At 38.1% G+C, this 19,410-nt stretch overlaps 1 protein-coding gene across 1 annotated transcript in view; it reads left to right on the top strand.

Moving 5' to 3' along the window:
* The window catches only part of pcxa (pyruvate carboxylase a), a 159,528-nt gene that overhangs the window by 78,699 nt on the left and 61,419 nt on the right, over nucleotides 1-19,410 (top strand). Inside the window, exon 10 of the mRNA XM_079835538.1 lies at nucleotides 7,610-7,792. Within this exon, the coding sequence (XP_079691664.1) occupies nucleotides 7,610-7,792 (183 nt within the window). The remainder of the gene's footprint in view (nucleotides 1-7,609; nucleotides 7,793-19,410) is intronic.

Raw genomic sequence — 19,410 nt, 5'->3', positions numbered from 1 at the left:
TCTGCCACTTCTACTCATACTTGACTTCTGCACTTTAATACTAAGCCAGGAGGGATGGACTGAGTATAGGGAGTTTTTGAGTCAGTTTGAGTTTGGTAAGATTTTTTCACGTTTTTTTAAAACGTTTCTTATGGTCACAAAGTAAGCATTTATTTGATCAAAATGAACTGTTTTTTACTTTGATTTATTTTAATGTCATTTATTCCTGTGATTACAAAGCATAATTATCATCAGTATTATTCCAGTCTTCAGTGGCACAAGATCCTTCAGAAATAATTTTAATAATATATATTTTTTTATTATTATCATCAAAGTTGAAAATGGTTGTGCGGCTTAATATTTTTGTGGAAACGATACATTTTTTCCAGGGTTTTTTGATGATCAGAAAGTAAAAAAAAAAAAATTGAAATTGAAATAATAAAAATCTTATAATTAATTAATAAATATCTTTAATGCCACTTTTTGATAAGTTGAATGCCTCCTTGCTCAATAAAATTATTCCTTTTCATCCATTCATTAAAAAAAGAACAAAAAAACAGTAACTCTTTACTTTAAAGCCCTTATGTATAATGCATTATAAAGGTATTTATAATGTACATAATCCTAAATAATTGTAACTACAGTTAAAATGCATCATTATATCTGTAATTGGTTGTTTGTCATGTGTTTTAATGCATTATAGTTTCTAAAGGTTTGTTCATTGAATGGACAAGTATTTTAATGCATTATAACAATGGTTACAATTATTCATGAGACCATACAATGCATTATAAGGTGCATTACATGGCATAATTAAAAATACTTTTATAGTGCATTATACATAAGGGCTTTAAATAAAGTGTTAAATCCAAAAAATCTTACTGACCTCAAACTTTTGAACAATAGTGTACATTTATAAGAATTTGTTCTAATCGTATCTTCTCTTAAAATATTTATATCTTTTATAGTTATAGTTTAAAAAAAAATAATGCTCCCTTCAATAGCTTTAATGTACTGTAATTAACGTCCAGTTAAGCCAGTAAAATCAAACTCTCGGTTCTGTGATATTATTGTAACATTCTAAATATTTAACCACTGAAAACTTTAACTGTGATTTTTTGTTTTGTTTTGTTTAAACACACATTATGTAATTTGTTCTGTTTTTGTCATGTAAAAAGTTTGTTTCACATGTCATAATCCTTCAATATTTTTCGACTAGGTGGGTTTTATATACACATATGATGCAGTGGGATGTTTTAGTCCCAGTCCATCCTTTGCCAGAAGGCAAAGAAATGCTGCTCTGAACTCCATATTGTGCATCATCTTTTAGAAAAGACAACCTTTCAAACTAAATCAGATCTTTTTTAAGAGGAACGATTCTGATTAGGTTGACATGCTCAAAGACACGATCTTCCATGCGTCAAATTTCATATTCCCTCCGAGATAAAACAATCGGGTAAACGTTTCTCGCTCATCTCCCTCCTGGCTTCCTGTGATGGTTTTATGCCTGTTAGAGCATGCAGGGTTGCTAGGAGCTCAGAAACTGTTGGATCTCTTTCCCTCTATTACCATTTTTCTCTTGCCATCTCTGAAACTCTACCCTTCACCTGCTGAAATAACTCTCGCCTGCTCTTAGTCTCCCTGTTGTTCTCTTTCATGCCTGAGAGTTTCAGGAAGTGACTCTAATAAAAGTCTACAGGCATGTTCCAGTCGCCCAATAGTCCCCTACAAAGACCTCACAGGGTATTTGACCATCTTAAGCAAGATTCCACATCGTAGAAAGCGTACATGTTTAGTCACGGTTAAAGACATAGGGAGCAACTGGATATCACCTCTATGGAAGTATAATTATTATTGTCTTTTATCAAGTGTTTCAATGTATTGTTTTTAGCAGTTTGTGAAGCATGTTATTTGAAGTATGAATGTTTAGAAAAAATGCATAAACAATAAGACTTATGTGATTTTAGCTAATAGTATGCTGAGACACTATATTGCCAAAAGTTTTGGGAGGTCTGCCTGCACACCCTTTGCAGCCATAACAGCTTCAAATCTTCTGGGAAGGCTTTCAACAAGGTTTAGGAGTGTGTTTATGGGAATTTTTAACCATTCTTCTAGAAGCGCATTTGTGAGGTCAGGCACTGATGTTAAACGAGAAGGCCTGGCTCACAGTCTCCGCTCTAATTCATCCCAAAGGTGTTCTTTCAGGTTGAGGTGCAGACCAGGTGCAGGCCTTTATGGACCTTGCTTTGTGCACTGGTGCGCAGTCATGTTGGAACAGGAAGGGGCTCATTCCCAAACTGTTCCCACAAAGTTGGGAGCTTAAAATTGTCCAAAATCTCTTGGTATGCTGAAGCATTAAGAGTTCCTTTCACTGGAACTAAGGGGCCAAGCCCAACCCCTGAAAAATAACCCCACACCATAATTCCCCCTCCACCAAACTTTACACTTGGCACAATGCAGTCAGGCAAGTACCGTTCTCCTGGCAACCGCCAAACCAAGACTCGTCCATCAGATTGTCAGACAGAGAAGCGTGATTCGTCACTCCGGAGAACACGTCTCCACTGCTCTAGAGTTCAGTGGCGGCGTGCTCTACACCACTGCATCCGATGCTTTGCTTTGCATTGCACTTGGTGATGTAAGGCTTGGATGCAGCTGCTCTGCCATGGAAACCCATTCCATGAAGCTCTCTAAGCACTGTTCTTGAGCTAATCTGACGGCCACATGAAGTTTGGAGGTCTGTAGCTATTGACTCTGCAGAAAGTTGATGACTTCTGCGCACTGTGCGCCTCAGCATGCGCTGACCCTGCTCTGTAATTTTATGTGGCCTACAAGTTCATGGCTGTGTTGCTGTTGTTCCCAATTGCTTCCACTAACATTATAATACCACTAACAGTTGACCGTGGAATATTTAGTATTGAGTTAATTTCACGAATGGAATTATTGAACAGGTGGCAACCTATCACGGTACCACGCTTGAATTCACTGAGCTCTGAGAGCGACCCATTCTTTCACAAATCTTTGTAGAAGCAGTCTGATTGCCATCTGTGGCCATGGAAGTGATTGAAACACCTGAATTCAATTAATTCAATGAATAAAAATAGAAATATTGTAAAATATTATTCAAACTGTCCTATTTTAGTCCTGTGATTGTATTGAATTTTCAGCATCATCAGTGTCACATGATCCTTCAGAAATCGTTATAATATGCTGATTTGATGGTAAAGAAACATTTCATTTTATTATCAATGTTGAAACTGCCATGCTTCCTAATGTATTTGTGGATTTTAAGGGATTTTTTGATGAATAGAACGTTCAAAAGAACGGCATTTATTTGAAAAAGAAACATGTTATAACATTAAAAATGTCTTAGCCAAGTAAAAGTAAGCTGGGTAAACCCAGCCCGATCTGTCGGCGATTTGATTTCGCCCTGCAGCTCAGGCTGGAAACCAGTACATTTTTCTATCCTGCTTCCGTTACAAATCTGCGGGGACCAATCACAAACTGGCTTATCCACCTGGCACGCTATTGGCAGGTTTAACACAATAACAATAGAGAAGCGACGGCAAGCAGCTTTTTGTTTACATTCAACACGAAGTCCACCGAAGCGCAGCAACCCGTTGATGCCGCTTTTGCTGCTGTTCATAGGCAAGTTTTCTTTGAAACGGAACAGAAACTTGCCCTGGAACAATACCTACAAAAGAAGGATGTGTTACTTTGCCTTACTACCGAGTCTATTTAATATAAATACACATGGTTGTAAACATGGTTTCTACAAATGAGAGTATGGCTATTTGTATTTATTTACACCTACACTCACCTAAAGGATTATTAGGAACACCTGTTCAATTTCTCATTAATGCAATTATCTAATCAACCAATCACATGGCAGTTGCTTCAATGCATTTAGGGGTGTAACACTCATCTCCACTTCAAATAGGAAAAAGAGGCTACAATTTGCACGAGCTCACCAAAATTGGACAGTTGAAGACTGGAAAAATGTTGCCTGGTCTGATGAGTCTCGATTTCTGTTCAGACATTCAGATGGTAGAGTCAGAATTTGGCGTAAACAGAATGAGAACATGGATCCATCATGCCTTGTTACCACTGTGCAGGCTGGTGGTGGTGGTGTAATGGTGTGGGGGATGTTTTCTTGGCACACTTTAGGCCCCTTAGTGCCAATTGGGCATCGTTTAAATGCCACGGCCTACCTGAGCATTGTTTCTGACCATGTCCATCCCTTAATGACCACCATGTACCCATCCTCTGATGGCTACTTCCAGCAGGATAATGCACCATGTCACAAAGCTCGAAAGATTTCAAATTGGTTTCTTGAACATGACAATGAGTTCACTGTACTAAAATGGCCCCCACAGTCACCAGATCTCAACCCAATAGAGCATCTTTGGGATGTGGTGGAACGGGAGCTTCGTGCCCTGGATGTGCATCCCACAAATCTCCATCAACTGCAAGATGCTATCCTATCAATATGGGCCAACATTTCTAAAGAATGCTTTCAGCACCTTGTTGAATCAATGCCACGTAGAATTGAGGCAGTTCTGAAGGCGAAAGGGGGTCAAACACAGTATTAGTATGGTGTTCCTAATAATCCTTTAGGTGAGTGTAGTAGATGTCATCCTACCAAGAATCCCTAAGTGTTGTCTGTTTAATAATGTTGTGCTGTTCCCAATAAACAAATTTTGTTGCGATTATCCCTACTCTGTGTGAAGGCTGTGTAGGGATCCTGTGAATCAGAACAGCTCAAAGTTTTCCCTCCTTCTTTTTGTCTCATCGCAGCATGGCAGGTAGAGGTTTGTAATTGTATTTAAAGCACTCATTTGCCTCAAACCCCTGGCGGTGGAGAAGACTAGCATCAGTTTCAGCCTCTATTTGAGCCCTTCTCACAAGCTTCATAATTACAACCAGTAAGGAAAAAAACAGAATGAAAGAGGAGAAGAGCAAAGAGAGAGAATAAGACTGACCCATGCAGAGCTTTGGCTTGCCTTCCTTCCTTTTCAGTTCTCTTTGTGACATACACTTCCTCCAGAAGTCTTGCTGTGACCCAGATCAGTGGCGCTTCAACAGAAATCCTGTCCTAAAGCATCTGTCTGGTAATGAAAAGCCAAGTACACAGCTTTGGATCGCTGTTATGGCTGCCCTGTCTCATTTTTCTGAGCAAAGCTGAGCCGGATGGATCAGCATGGAGCTTGTCGGATAATGATATGATGGTATTTCTTGTGTTTCTGCAAATTTTTTTGACTGTAAGTGAAATGAACGCTAGTTTCTGAAAAGGCAGCGTGAGTCCTAGTTTGCAAAGTTCTGAAATGTCACTATATTCTACAAGAAATATAGGGTGCAAAGTTGTAAAAAAACACTCAAAAAATATATATATTATATTATATATATATTATTGGAGTACATTTTACAAGAAAATACTATTTCAAGAAAATGCATATTTTCAGTGTGGGACTTTTTTTTTCTTTTTCTTTTAATTACTGTGTACATTTTCAAGAAAGTAAACAACATCCCTTTTTGTTTCATGTAGACTTCTCGATAATAAAAACAGCTATTTGCGTTCATCCGCTCATTACAGGCATTCAGGGTGTAAATGACAGAGAAATTCTGTCTTATCTCTGTGACGGTCATCTCACTGGGTGGCAGAAGCCATTAACAGCGCCAAATCAAATTTCCACTCAATTTGAGTGATATCAAATTACTCTTTTGGATTGCCATGGCGATGCTTGTATAATCCCTGGTGGATTTACTGTTCATTAGCATGTCTTATGTCGTAAGTGGCGACACAATCAATGTTGAACAATCGTAGCCATTACCCAAAGTGCAACTGTAATGAAGCCAAGGCATCGGCTTCTTTCTCTATTTCTGTTTGTTTCTCACTTCTCATTATATCGCTCTCTACAACCCCACCCTTACAATACCTCCACTGATGCCTGTATCTCTGCTGCGCACATCAATTTTACTGTGCTGATGATTGTAATGTGGATGCCAGAGGCTGAGACAGAGCACAATTGCAACAGAAAATGACTGCTGCCAGTTGGCTGCAGTGTGAGTGTTTTTGTGTGCATGTTTGTGTGTGTCAGTGTTTTTTTTCCCCTCAATTTGTTCTTATTGCCTGCACACTCCCCTGAGGTACTTGTGTTGACGGTTGCTCTATTTTTGCTGGATGAATGTTTGTACAGTTCAAGGGGCAGCTCTCTGTGAAATGTTAGATTTTTAAATTGTTGTTTTTTTTTTTTTTTTTTTTTAACCTCCCGCTAAGGTAAGCGACTGAGCGGCCGCATCCTGTGCCTCGCCCCGAAGAGCTGTTTTGTTAAATCGCTCAGTTGCACCTTTAAACACTGCATTCAAACCCTTCAAACCACACGACATATTTTGAGATCATGCGCCAAACATTTCAACAGCCAATTTTACCTGTTCACCTTTGAGTAACTACACCCATCAATGGCACTCATGCAAAATACCCTGCCCCTTGTGTGTTTATTTAGGGAATATTTGGTTCATTTGATGTGTTATCTGATAACACTTTAGAACTCTCTGTGTGCCACGGAACCCATTTCACTAAATTTAGAAACATTTCGCCGAATCAGCGTAGAAAATTCTACCTAGAATGTTCACTAACATGAACCAACCAGCTATAAGCTCATAGCGATGTATTAGCAACAGTAAAATAAAAATAAGATCCTTTTTTCCCAACTAAAATGTATAATTGTTGTTTTAAAATAGTTTGGCAAAGTTAGAAATTGGAAATTGTTTAGAAAAAATATTTAAATTTGAAGCCCAATCATGGCTTGTATCATAATGTATTATTATTATTATTATTATTATTATTATTAATAATAATAATAAAAAAGTAAAGTAAAATGAAGCTAATCATATTTTTTGTAAGTAATCATATGTATAATATAACATAATATTATTATATTTTATATATATATATATATATATATATATATATATATATATATATATATATATATATATATATATATATATATATAATCTCAAAATTATAAAAAGAAAACATTATTTATAGGGAAAATTAAGTGGATTAAGTGAAGTAATTTTTGACATTATTGCTGCAACTGCGTGACTAGAAACGAGCAGAAAATCATGATCTGGCTTTTTATGTAACCGTCATAATATATTTAAAAATTTAACAAAATAAATTAATTGAAAAGGTTATTATTATTAAAGTAATCATATTTTATATATATATATTTTTTATATTATGTTAAACAATTATTATTTCAGATGTTCAGGGGAAAATTAATTGGCTGAAGACAACTGATTCTTCCAGCGTTTACAACTGCATTGATTATAAAGAGTGCGATTTTGTGAGTCATGATGCTTTGTTTGCATCTGGTGCAAGTTAACTATAGACTATTTTCAAGAATCTAAAATTACTTTTCCTGGAGTGTGAAAGTAAGGTGTAAAAATGTATTTGTAATAGTGTAAAAAAAAAACCCTGTCAAAATTAAAAGGGCGTTTGCTTTGTACCATTTAAAATGTTGTCTTCCTGAAGTGCAAAATCTTAGTTCTTTCAAGTGCAGTCCCTTGTACATGAAATTTAGTCTAAATCTGTATTCTGACCATCATCTTCTTTCCTCTTGGGCAGGTCTTTCGCAGTGGAGAGGGCATGGGTATCAGGCTGGACAGCGCGTCTGCCTTCCAGGGTGCTATCATCTCCCCTCATTACGATTCCCTCCTGGTGAAAGTCATCGCCAGTGGAAAGAATCTGCCGGCGGCCTCTGCCAAAATGAGCCGAGCATTAGCGGAGTTCCGCGTCCGTGGGGTCAAGGTAAGGCTTTTCTCGACAGCAGTGCTTGCATAAACAATCAAGGGCAGCACGACTGCGATCAGCGGAGACCTTTGGAAATTGCTTCAGTGGCACCTTTAAAGGTGCTGTGGTGTCAAACTGAGATTGTGTGTATCATTATTATAGTGTGCTGGTCAAATAGATTTTTAGAGTAAATGTCATGCCTTTAGTCAATTCCTTTAGAAAAAAATCAATTATAATACTTAACAGCTTCCATCTTACCATCTAATTAATATTCAGTAGGCTCAGTTGTTTCATGACCTCGTCCTCTTATAATGGCTGCTACACTCCTGGTCTCAGCGCACAATGGCGAAAATGGTAACTTCCCATGAAAAGCAAGCACGGCAGGAGCACGGGAAGCCTGACATGACAAACTGAGTAAGAGATCAGATGAGAAGTGATTTTTTTTTCCATGACGGAACCTATGGATTTTCATTTCCCCGGTTAAATGTGTTGTTCTTTTGAAACGCATCTGAGCAGCAGACATTTCACGGTCTTGTCACCCGTCATGCTGGCTGCCATCTGAGGCTCTGATCAGACCTTGAGTGAGCTAAAAACATTTCCATTTTCAAGATCTTGAGCTTTTTTTTATTTTTATCTCCCACACATGCAAACCTGAACACACTGGATGAGTCACATTAGACCATAGATGGTAACACACACATATAATATGGTATTTATAAGCATAATGTGATCAGAGTTGGAGTAATGGCACTCTCAGATAAAGTGTGCATACCTCACCATTTTCTGATGTGCCGGTTTCAGAGGAAGGGAGGGGTGCCGATGGGAGAAGTTGTCATAGAGTGTTTGCACTTAATCAGCCTGAATAAAATAAATGTGTTTACATAAACCATTAGGGAAGGAGCATTCTTGTAAGCGTCTTTAGAAATTTGTTTTGGAGACTGTTAGGAGAACCTGTCTTTGTTTTGCCTGCTTTAATCAGGGAGTTTTCAGGACGTTGCATTTTATTTGGGATCAGTGGCGGCTGGTGGTTTTAAAATAGAGGATGCACACAAAATTTTAGTGGTCGGATCCCCTACCAATGTTTATTTTTAAACTGCTTTAAATTGGCTTTTTTGCACACTTTTAGACAGAAAATGTACAGAAAACGACATATAGACAGCGAGACAATATAGTATAATATATAGTTTCACTCACCTAGCCTATCACTTGAAGCAAAAATCCACCCTTCTGTCCTTTTAAAGGGTTATTTCACCCAAAAACGAAATTTCTGTCATTAATTACTCACCCTCATGTCGTTCCAAACCCGTAAGACCTGCGTTCATCTTCGGAACATGAATTAAGATATTTTTGATGAAATCAAAAGAGAGGTTTCTGAATCATCCATAGGCAGCAACGTCATTGCAACTTTCAAGGCCCAGAAAGGTAGTAAAGACATCGTTTTAATTCGTGTTCCGAAGATGAATGAATGTCTTACGGGTTTGGAACGACATAAAGGTGAGTAATTATGATAGAATTTTCATTTTTGGGTGAACTAACCCTTTAAATGTCAGTGTTAAAAAAGCATGTTCGGCAGTTTAGTGAAGCTGATTGTTATAGCCTATATCTTAGCTTAGCTTATAGGCGTGGGGTCTTCCTTCATTTTGACTGCACAAGTCTCCGACCATGGATTTGCCTCACTCTCCCCTTCTCTATCCCCTCAGCGTTTTGCGGATTTGGCACATTTGGGGAAGTGTGCTGTGGTTACACTTACAGAGGTGAAATTACAAAAAATAAATACAAATTTTGAGACATGAAATTAATGACTGGGAATTTTATTAACAGTAAATCGTCCTTCTCCCATTTTCACCGTAAAATTTTGGGCCTCCCCTTGACGAGCCATCACTGTTTGGGATGAAATGAGGATATAGCTCTAAGACTAGTGAGCCGCCTATAAAGGGAACATTTAAAAGCCATGGTTCACTGAAAAATTTAAATTCTGTCAGTGTCATGCATGGTCGTACCCATTGAGGACCCTAAGGACGTATTTTTTCCCCGAGGTGTATATACTAAAAGTTGAGAAATAATTGCCTGATTTTATTTTAACTTTGGTGCTTGAGATGATCGATCAAAATAGGCTGGTTATGCCAAAGCCGCTTTAAAGCCAGCCTCTAAGTTTAGAAAAAGAAAAGGAAAAAAAACTGACGACGCGCTACACAGGCAAACAGACCAAAGGCCCTTTTTTAATGGATGTCAATAGAGGAGACGCCTAAGTGCGCTGAATAAACTGCTTTTGTGAGGAAATGGCTCATTACTTAATGTATCGACAGCCTGCCCACTAAGCTTAACATATTTGCAATTAAACATTTGTTTTGGATTTATCTATTTTTAGTTTCATAAAAGAAGTTGTAGACAATTATGTGACAGGAAGGACTACTCATCCATCTCTATGGTATCTGCAAACAGTGATTGAATGTTGCACAACTCTGAAATAAATTCAAAGACGTCAAAGCTGTAATACTCGTGATCCAAGTTGGCCGTTGCGTTTTCTCCAATTGTATTGCTGTGTAGACCACGGTATTTCCCCAAAATAAGACCTTCTCTGGCTTCAGTTGGTGAGTATAGAGTGCGAGTCGAGATGTAAGTAGCTAAACTAAACGTTTAATATTTGCCAGCTGTTTTATGATAGAAATGTTGACATAGTTAATCAGGGATTTAAATGAATAAACTTTCACAATTTTGAACTGAAAATATATAATTTACGAGATTCATATAATGGAATTCGTAGATATCAGTGTGACGAGACAAGAAACATTTACAGAGCTGTTTTCGGCAGCTTAATAATTAATATACACATATTGTGAATGAATTTACAAAGCTTTCCTGGTAGCCTTCAGCAAATTCACTAGTGTAAGAATATGATTCATAAAACATAGATATAAATATCAGTTGGCCAGTTGATTACTTTATTCACTGACAGACAAAAATGAAAAGACTGCATCAACTAAAGCTCAGCTTTTGGAAGGGAAGAGAAACAGAGTAAGAAAGAGATTGAGAGAAGAAGAAAACGAGAAGGTGATAGAGAGATGAGAGCGGAAGAGCAGGTACTGCCCACTGAAACAAAAGTATTTTTGGTTTGGAACAACATAAAGGCTGAGTTAATGACAGAATTGTGGTTTTTGGCTGATCTAATTCTTTAAGGTATCATAGGCGCGTGATGTGAAGGCAGTTTAAATTCAAAGCATTCTAGCATTTAAATTGACAGACGACATGACTGCAGCGTGCTTACAATAAACAATGTTATTGTGCGTTGATGTGGATGCTAATATAGCTATTGTTATAGTTCTTTTTCTTGTTGTGAAGGCCTTTAGTCCGACTTCACAAAAACTGAACCAAAGTGCAAAAACTTTACCTTTAGTTTAGTGGTACAACAGCTTGTCACTGGGCAGTACTCACAAAAGGACATATTTTGTACCTCATTTACCCCTAAAGGGGCAATTGTAGTACCTTAAGGGTACATACCCTAAGGTACTAGTATGCACCTTATTGGGATAGATAAGGTGTAAATTTACCCCAGAGGCCAACTGTTTTATATTTTTACACTTTTTTTATGACCGTATACTTGACATTGACGTTTCAAAAAATGATTGTTAACTTTGGTCTGACTGAAATAAATGTTTTAAAGTGCATGTAAACGCACTTAAAAATAAACCCTTTCTGTTAGGATGCTGCCTATGTAGGCAGCTCAGAAGGTTTTGTGTGTCTCATGTGATGGGAGACATATGCATCCTGGTCCAGCTATGCTTTGAAGAGTTGGCCGTCAGGGAAGCTTTTAAAGCACCGCATCGTTTTTCCTTCTAACACATTTTCTCTCTCTCTCTGCCTAATCTCCCTCTCATCTTGCCCTATGCGCAAATCTTAAAAATTGCTTCAACATGACTTTAAATACCTTTCAAGATGATTTTTTCTTTCCTCCTCCGGAAAGATCTGCTGTCCATTTGCTCGTGTTTCTCCCATCTTAATTCCCCCACAGCTAGAGTAAAGTTTGTGACAGAACATCTCCGAAAATTGCCTTGCACTGACTCTGTCATTCCACCCCAATATTTCTCTTTACGCCTCTCTGCACCTTGCGCTCTCTACAATCAGGCAAGTCCTCGATTACCCTGTGGGCCACATTCCCAAGCGTGACTAGAGAACCTGGCCTCGGAAGAATTCTGAGAATCACTTCAAGCTGCTGGCCGTCATGGCCGGAGCTTGAGCTGTGCCGCGGCCTGCCTGTTTTTAATGAAGACTGATGAAGTGCGCTCCAGGATATGCGCGAAGTTCAAACCTCTCCTGCTGCCTTAATTTACAGGCTTCCTCTTCCTTCCACATTTGATTAATCTCGCTTTCTCGTCTTCACTGCATTAATACACCATGTTTTTTTTGCATGATTGCTTACAATATTTTTTCTGTCTCTTTTTTTTATCACTTTCTCCCTCTCTCACTCGTTCCCGTCGCTGCACTCGGCGGGAGGGCGGTCGTTCTTCTCCTTTGAGGCTTGGGAGCTCCCTTGTTTTTATTAGGCATCTTCAAATAGCCAATTTATCTAGTACCGCCACCACAAGATTTAATTAACTGTTCAAATAATGGATTGTGGTTATGCCATCCATTTGCAGAGGTAGAATGGAGAGACCAGTATCTCTGTTTTTTCCAAAGATCTGAATCAGGACTAGTGGACATATTGGACATTAGAAGTAGTAACATAGGACAACTACTAATTACTAATTTGTCATTTAGATTATTCCTTTATTCACAGTGACTTACTAGTGCAATTATTACAATGGCAGGATGAGGGTGTGAATTATGGGGGTGTTTGGAGAGGTCTGACCCCTCCGAGATTCGATGAATCTTAAAAGTGTGTATACATTTCAACAGCGTACAGCAGACAAACAATGATTTAGAAGTTAGATTACAAGTTAGTTAGAATCAGACTAGACGTCATTTCTGAGGAGGTTACCATAGCAACAGCAGGCTGCTCGAGTACTTTTTGGTAGGATCCTTTGCAGATGGAATATGAAGAAACAAGTACTTTCATTATTTATCACTTTGTTGTAAATTTAGACATCAGAAATATATATCAACAACAACAAAAATCTCAACTGACCATGCTCAGATAAATTACTGCTGGAAATGTTTTGGGTTTGAACCCAGATAGTTAGCATTTATATTTAAACATTAATGCCGACACTTTTGTTCAAGGCGACTTGAGGAATGAGGAGAGCAATAGAAGAAGTTAAACCAACAAAAGAGCAACAATATGTAATTGCTGTGACTACTCCCAGTTAGTCCTGCACAGTAGTTTTTTTTTCTTTTAACTAGAGAAAATAGAATAGTACGTTTTAGTATTAATGGCTCAAGTGTTGATGAAAAATATGCATTTTTAGCTGTTTCTTGAAAATGGTTGAGTTAGGCTGGTCATTCCACCAGCAGGGACAGCCCAGGTAAAGGTCCGGGAAAGTGATTTTGTGCCTTTTTGGGATGGCACCACAAGGTGCTATTCACTTGCAGAACGCAAGCTTCTGGAGGGCACATAAGTGAGCAGATGTGTTTGTCCACACTAGCCGGGGTTCGCTTACAGATTTGTGCAAAACATTTGCGACATTTTCTAAATGTCTATCAAAAAACTATTGCGAAATGACGGCGTTGCCATTAACTGATGTTATGCAACTTAAACAAATGTTTTTCCTCTCGCGATAAGTCATTCCAAAACTCATGGTGTCAGATGTTGATAGGTTCACATATATCGCAGCAACCGCACTAGCCATTATTTTTAATCGAAGAAGAGATGGGCATGTTTTCCGAGCATTAATGACAAGGAAAGCCTCTTATACTTATTATAAAGCCATGTATGAGGTGTTTCTTGGTGTTTCTCCCTCCTATCTGCTTCAAGGTCTTAATCAATTGTGGCATTTGTTGTTTAGAATCCAGTTTTCCCGTAATTCTTGGGTCCTTTATGAGTTTAATACTCATCGTCTTCTGTCCAAAAATACTGTGTCATCTTTAAAGAATGATTGACTTTCACGTACGCCAGGTGACCTGTAAATGCGAAAAATTGCAGTTTTGCGAAATATTCCTTTTTCGAATGGCCAGAAAAAGCACCTTGTGCAAGTTTTTTTTTTTGATTTATGGAAGTTTTTGCAAAATTATGTGTTTCTATTGGGCTTATTTTCAAATTGCGCAAACTGAAGGGTAATGGAAAAGCAGCTAAAGTGAAAATGCTGTGTGGTGCAACCAAGCGGCAAGCTCCCGCAGTTTCTCATGAAGCCACCACAGACGTGACTTAAAACTGCAATTCATCGACTGGCCGCTAGAGCCTGGCTCCAAAAGGGAGTCAAAGCTGTATCTCCCCCATGCTAAAATACCGAACTTTATAGCAGAAAACAATATGTTTACAGCCTGGTACAAAAAGTGGTTATGGTCTATACAGCTAATTTTGCCCTTCATGACAACTGTGAGAGTAGTGGATTTTTTTATAATAATTATATTAAGCCTTAAAGTTCTGCATAATTAAGGGCGTGGCCTCTTGAGTGAAGTGGAGCACTAGAACTAGTGTTCTGTTGTGAAAAAAAGGAATTTTTGAAAATATTTTTTTCCCCTTTCACTCCTGTTCTTTCTCTTTCCTTTTTAAACTGCAAACTTTCTAGGTGTGCTTTTAGCATCATTCAATTTCTGCAATATGATTCTTTATCTTTTACCCCTAAAATGTTCAAATGTATTTTGGTCACAGTGTGATTTAAAATATTGAATGATATATGCCTAGGCTAGTACACTTATGCAAGGTTTTTGACCCCAATCTCTGGCTATTAAAAAAACTCATACACACATTCATACTCTGTCACACCATGGGTAGCTCTTGCATGTTTTGAATTGCTTTGATAGCCATTGTAGAATTCTTACAAAGCTGAAAGCAGTGTTCTGGACAGCGGTTTGAAGAAGCAGGCTGTTTCTTTTACAAATTATTTCAATTAGAAACCACATGGCATATCAGGAAGGCGAAACCATTGGTGCCAAGGCTATGTTCCTGGTTCTAACGGTTCTCTGTGATTTTAAATAAAACCTTGAATGTTTCATTATGTTTTCTAGCACTGTCCTGCTGGCTTTAAAAGGCTCCTACTGAGCAAGCCAAGTTTTATGTAGATCTAAAAGAAGTCGTCATGTTCGCTGAACATTTAGTTCTTTTAGTGTCAGTCTCCCATGCTTTGCTGTCTCTGCTTTTCCTTCCTTCCTTCCTTCCTTCCTTCCTTCCTTCCTTCCTTCCTTCCTTCCTTCCTTCCTTCCTTCCTTCCTTCCTTCCTTCCTTCCTTCCTTCCTTCCTTCCTTCCTTCCTTCCTTTTTTCCTTCCTTCCTTCCTTCCTTCCTTCCTTCCTTCCTTCCTTTTTTCCTTCCTTCCTTCCTTCCTTCCTTCCTTCCTTCCTTCCTTCCTTCCTTCCTTCCTTCCTTCCTTCCTTCCTTCCTTCCTTCCTTCCTTCCTTCCTTCCTTCCTTCCTTCCTTCCTTCCTTCCTTCCTTCCTTCCTTCCTTCCTTCCTTCCTTCCTTCCTTCCTTCCTTCCTTCCTTCCTTCCTTCCTTCCTTCCTGCCTTCCTGCCTTCCTGCCTTCCTGCCTTCCTGCCTTCCTGCCTGCCTGCCTTCCTGCCTTCCTCCTTTCTTTATTTTTCCGCAGTGCCTTTTCTCTGTGAGGGCTGCTTTTATATGATATCAAGATATGTTCATCACTGTCAGGAAGTTGAGCCGTGTCAAGAGCCTGGAGGCCGTATCGAATGAGGGTGGAAGCTGTGGAGAGTGAAAGACATAGTGAGACTGGGGGAGAGAGAGTCTCTGCATGAAGGCATCAGTCGAAGACTGATGGAAGCTGACAAACATTAAGAACCCTCGAGAGAAGGAGGGTGTATGGAGTAAGAAGGGAAAAAAAGAAGCCCTCTCGCTCTAAGTAAATATGTGAAATTGAATGAGGACGCAAACTCAAATACACCATCCTATTCTCCCTGGAGAGTCATAGTCTGAAGTGTGTTTGTCCTTTCGCAGTCACTATGGCCTTTTCCCCTTCTATCAGTCAGGGCTGGACTGGTAATCGGGCATACCAGGCATTTTCCCAGTGGACCGCCGATACAAGATTATTTTTTTATTTTTTTTTGCCACAGACTGGCCCATCATGCAGGGACAGCGGCCCATTGGTTTGTCTTCTGAATTGACCGAACTTGACGAACTTGTCTTCTGAATTTACTGAAATTCCTCCATATTAGGCGCTGTTTTTTTTGTTTCGTTTTTTGTTTCGTTTTTTTTTAGTGCATGGGAAACAGCAAAAAGCGAATATCCGCACAGTGTTGTTTCTGACAAACGTGTAAAAATTGAGAAAATTGAAGGAGATTACATTTCTTTGTGAACTAGGAAATATCTTAAAATCTAGTAAATAATGTGCTAGGAAATATTTTTGTGGAAACCTTTTTTTTTCACAATACTTGGATGAAATACAACGTTCAAAAGAACAGCATTTATTTGATATAGAAATATTTTGTAAAATTATGTTTTTACTTTCACTTGTAATCAATTTAATGCATCCTTGCTTTATAATTTTTTTTTTCAAAACAAAAAGGCAAACAAATAATCTTACTGAAATTTTGAACATTAGTGTATCTATTAGATCTCATAGCAACAAACACAGGATTTGTGCCTCTAATGCTTAAAAAAATGAATAAAAATGTACCTTAATTTGCACCCTTTTCATGATAGTTTTGTCAATGTCTTTGACAAAAGATAAAGTATTAACAAAAGATAAAGTATTAACTCTCCTGTGGATGTTTTCATCCATGATAGCTTTTTTATAATGCTCCATTATTACTCTGCAGTCAAATGGTTACAGAGCTAGTGAGCCTTCTACTGGCCATAAAAGAAAGGAATTGGTCTTATAGCTTCACGTGACTCTCATCTGTGCAGCATGACACCATAGAATCGTTATCTGGCCTTACTTGGATGAATACAATGGTTTTGCGATCACTTTGTGCAGCATTTATGGTCACCAGTGGACGTGTACAACACATCTCAATGTGTCTGTGTCAGTTTTAGCTTTTAATTGATTATGAGACAATGCAGTTGTCTAGTAAATCACAGGCCATGTGCTAGTTTTGCCTCTGTCGACTTCTCTCATCATTACTGCTGAACAAGGCCTTCTAACGGCCTAGAGGTGTTCTTGTCAGAACCAGCCGGGTGCCTCCAGCTAGATGCTGTAGTTCTCCCATGAGGATGCAGTTTCTGGTATCAGGGTGTCGTCACTTATAATCCTCAATACACTGCTTTTGGAACACAGGAACTTGGAAGTTTTGACACTTTTCCTTAGAATTACAGGTTATTATTGGATCATCATATCATGAGAAATGGAAACAAGGGTAAACAAGTGCATCATCAGTATTTTTAGTCCTTTTTAAATGAAGTCAATTTAATGTTAGCGAAAGTGGAAAAAAGATCTAGGTACAAAATATACTCAATTACAATATGTATTCTCTGAAAATAATATACATTACCATTCAAAAGTTTTTTAAAGAAAAGTAAAGACTGTGAACTTTCTGTTTTTCAAAGAATCCTTCTCACAAAAATATTAAGTAGCACACCTGTTTTCTTACTTTATGTTAGAAATTTATGGTATAAAATAATGGAATAAATTAAATTATTTTATTTCACAATATTACTGTTTATACTGTATTTTTGCTCAATTAAATGCTGCCTTTCATGGTTAGCATAAGAGACTTCTAAAACATTAAAAGAATAATTTGCAAGATAGTGTAAATGTATCTTAACATCTTAGTTTTCTTTTTAAGTAAATTTATCTTGTTTTTAATGTTTAGATTTTTTTGGTAGTGCATGAGTTCGTCTAAACCCTTACAGAGATAAGGAAGTCTGCGATAAGAGAGTGTTTTCCCTACTCAATCTCTAAAGAATCCAGATTGCATGTTATTGTGGATTATGTGAAAGTAAGAGCAATATATCTGCTAGATATAAAAGCCAATGTGCACAGTTGGCGATGTCACATAAATTACATGTCCTAATAAGACTAGTTGAGAGCATGTATGCACTAAAAATCTGCAGCGCGTTCAATCTCTCACTGACTCCATGAAAAATAATAGAGGTGCACACAGGAGAACAGAATCAAAGATTGAGGAACAAAGAGTCTGCGTGAATAGAACACAGCACCTCACAACCTAAGAGACATTACTTAATGCTTTTTCAAAGTCCTGGCTAGCGGCACTGGCAGCTGAGGCCTGTTATGAATGAGAAATCTTGCTACTGATGAAGAGAGAGTTACTAATAGTGAGAGTGAATGCACCCTCGGGGTACCCGGGAGGGCCGAGGGAGCTGACAGCTCGAACCTCCAACAGAAAAGCTCCTGTCAGACTCCCACACTCCCACATGTCCCGATGGGAAGAGTGGTGGGCCTTGAAAAGAGTGGGAAGGGAAGAAATTAAAGCGAGAGCAGGCAGAGGTTACTGGGTATTTTGTTGCTGGCAGGGGGGATAAGAGAAGGGGTGGTTGGAAAGTCACGGAGGTGGTGCTCTTGTGAAAGCTGTGTCTCTTTACTTCCCTTTTCCTATCATACTTCTCCACCCTGCTTAAATTGACGGAAAAGCGGGAACATCATGACCTACAGGCAAAGAGAGAGGTGAGCAGAGTCAAAATGCATGCTTAAGTGTTCTCTCTTTGTGCTTGGTGTTGGGTTTCTGAGAAAAGAGCTCAGCAGTGGAGAATCATAGGAACATAAATACTGTATGCTTTATATTGAATACTCTGTCTAGTATTGAGCACAGAACTGGCCATGACCTGGTCCTTTTTCCTCAAAATAATATTAGTCAGCACAAAAAAATTTCACTCTACACAAAATAAAATGGTCAATAATGTTTACATTATTAACCATTTTATTTTTGTAGCGTGACATTTTTGTGAAACAGAATATTCAAAATGTTTGTTTTTTCTCTTCTCTCTAAAAACAATCAGTGAAATTTACTAAATAAAACAAATGAATTTCACTGTAATATTACTGAAAGTTCATTACACTTAATTACTAAATGAGTAATATTTTTTATTTAAAAAGCAGTAACATGCTTACTGAAGCAGTGGTAGTCTCTTTTCTAGTACCATTAGCACTAGCACGTGTGTGCTGTTGCTAGCTAGAAGTTAATTGCAAGAGATTTAAGGTAATTTAATGTTTCTAATTTTAGTAGTTTTAAGCAATACAGAGAAGTTACTGTGTCACATAATATTTGTATGGAGTGTATATAGTTTAATTGAACTTATTTAATCTGAGTTCACTAAAAAGAAAGACACAGTGCTTTCTAAACTTAAATGGATTGAAGCAATCAGTTTACAAGTATCTTCCAGAATCAGTTTGTCAGAATATCTTATTTTGTGTTCTGCAGAAGAAAGCAAGTCCTACAGGTTTGGATTGACATGAGGGTCAGTAAAAGATGGACTATCCCTTTAAGAACTTAATATACTGTAGCTAGCTCTGTGAATACTGTAAATGTTAACCATGATGAGTTTTGTGGTGGAAACCCATAGTATAGTAGGTTAGAGTTTGGCTCTCAAAGGACTGAAGTTGCTTAGGCTGCGTGTTTTTGTGTGTGCGACTGTGC

Source organism: Gobio gobio (genome assembly GCF_949357685.1).
Source record: "Gobio gobio genome assembly, chromosome: 14".
In the NCBI taxonomy this organism is placed as follows: Eukaryota; Metazoa; Chordata; class Actinopteri; order Cypriniformes; family Gobionidae; genus Gobio; species Gobio gobio.
Note: the sequence above shows the minus strand (reverse complement) of the source record. Positions and strands in the feature narration are given on the sequence as shown.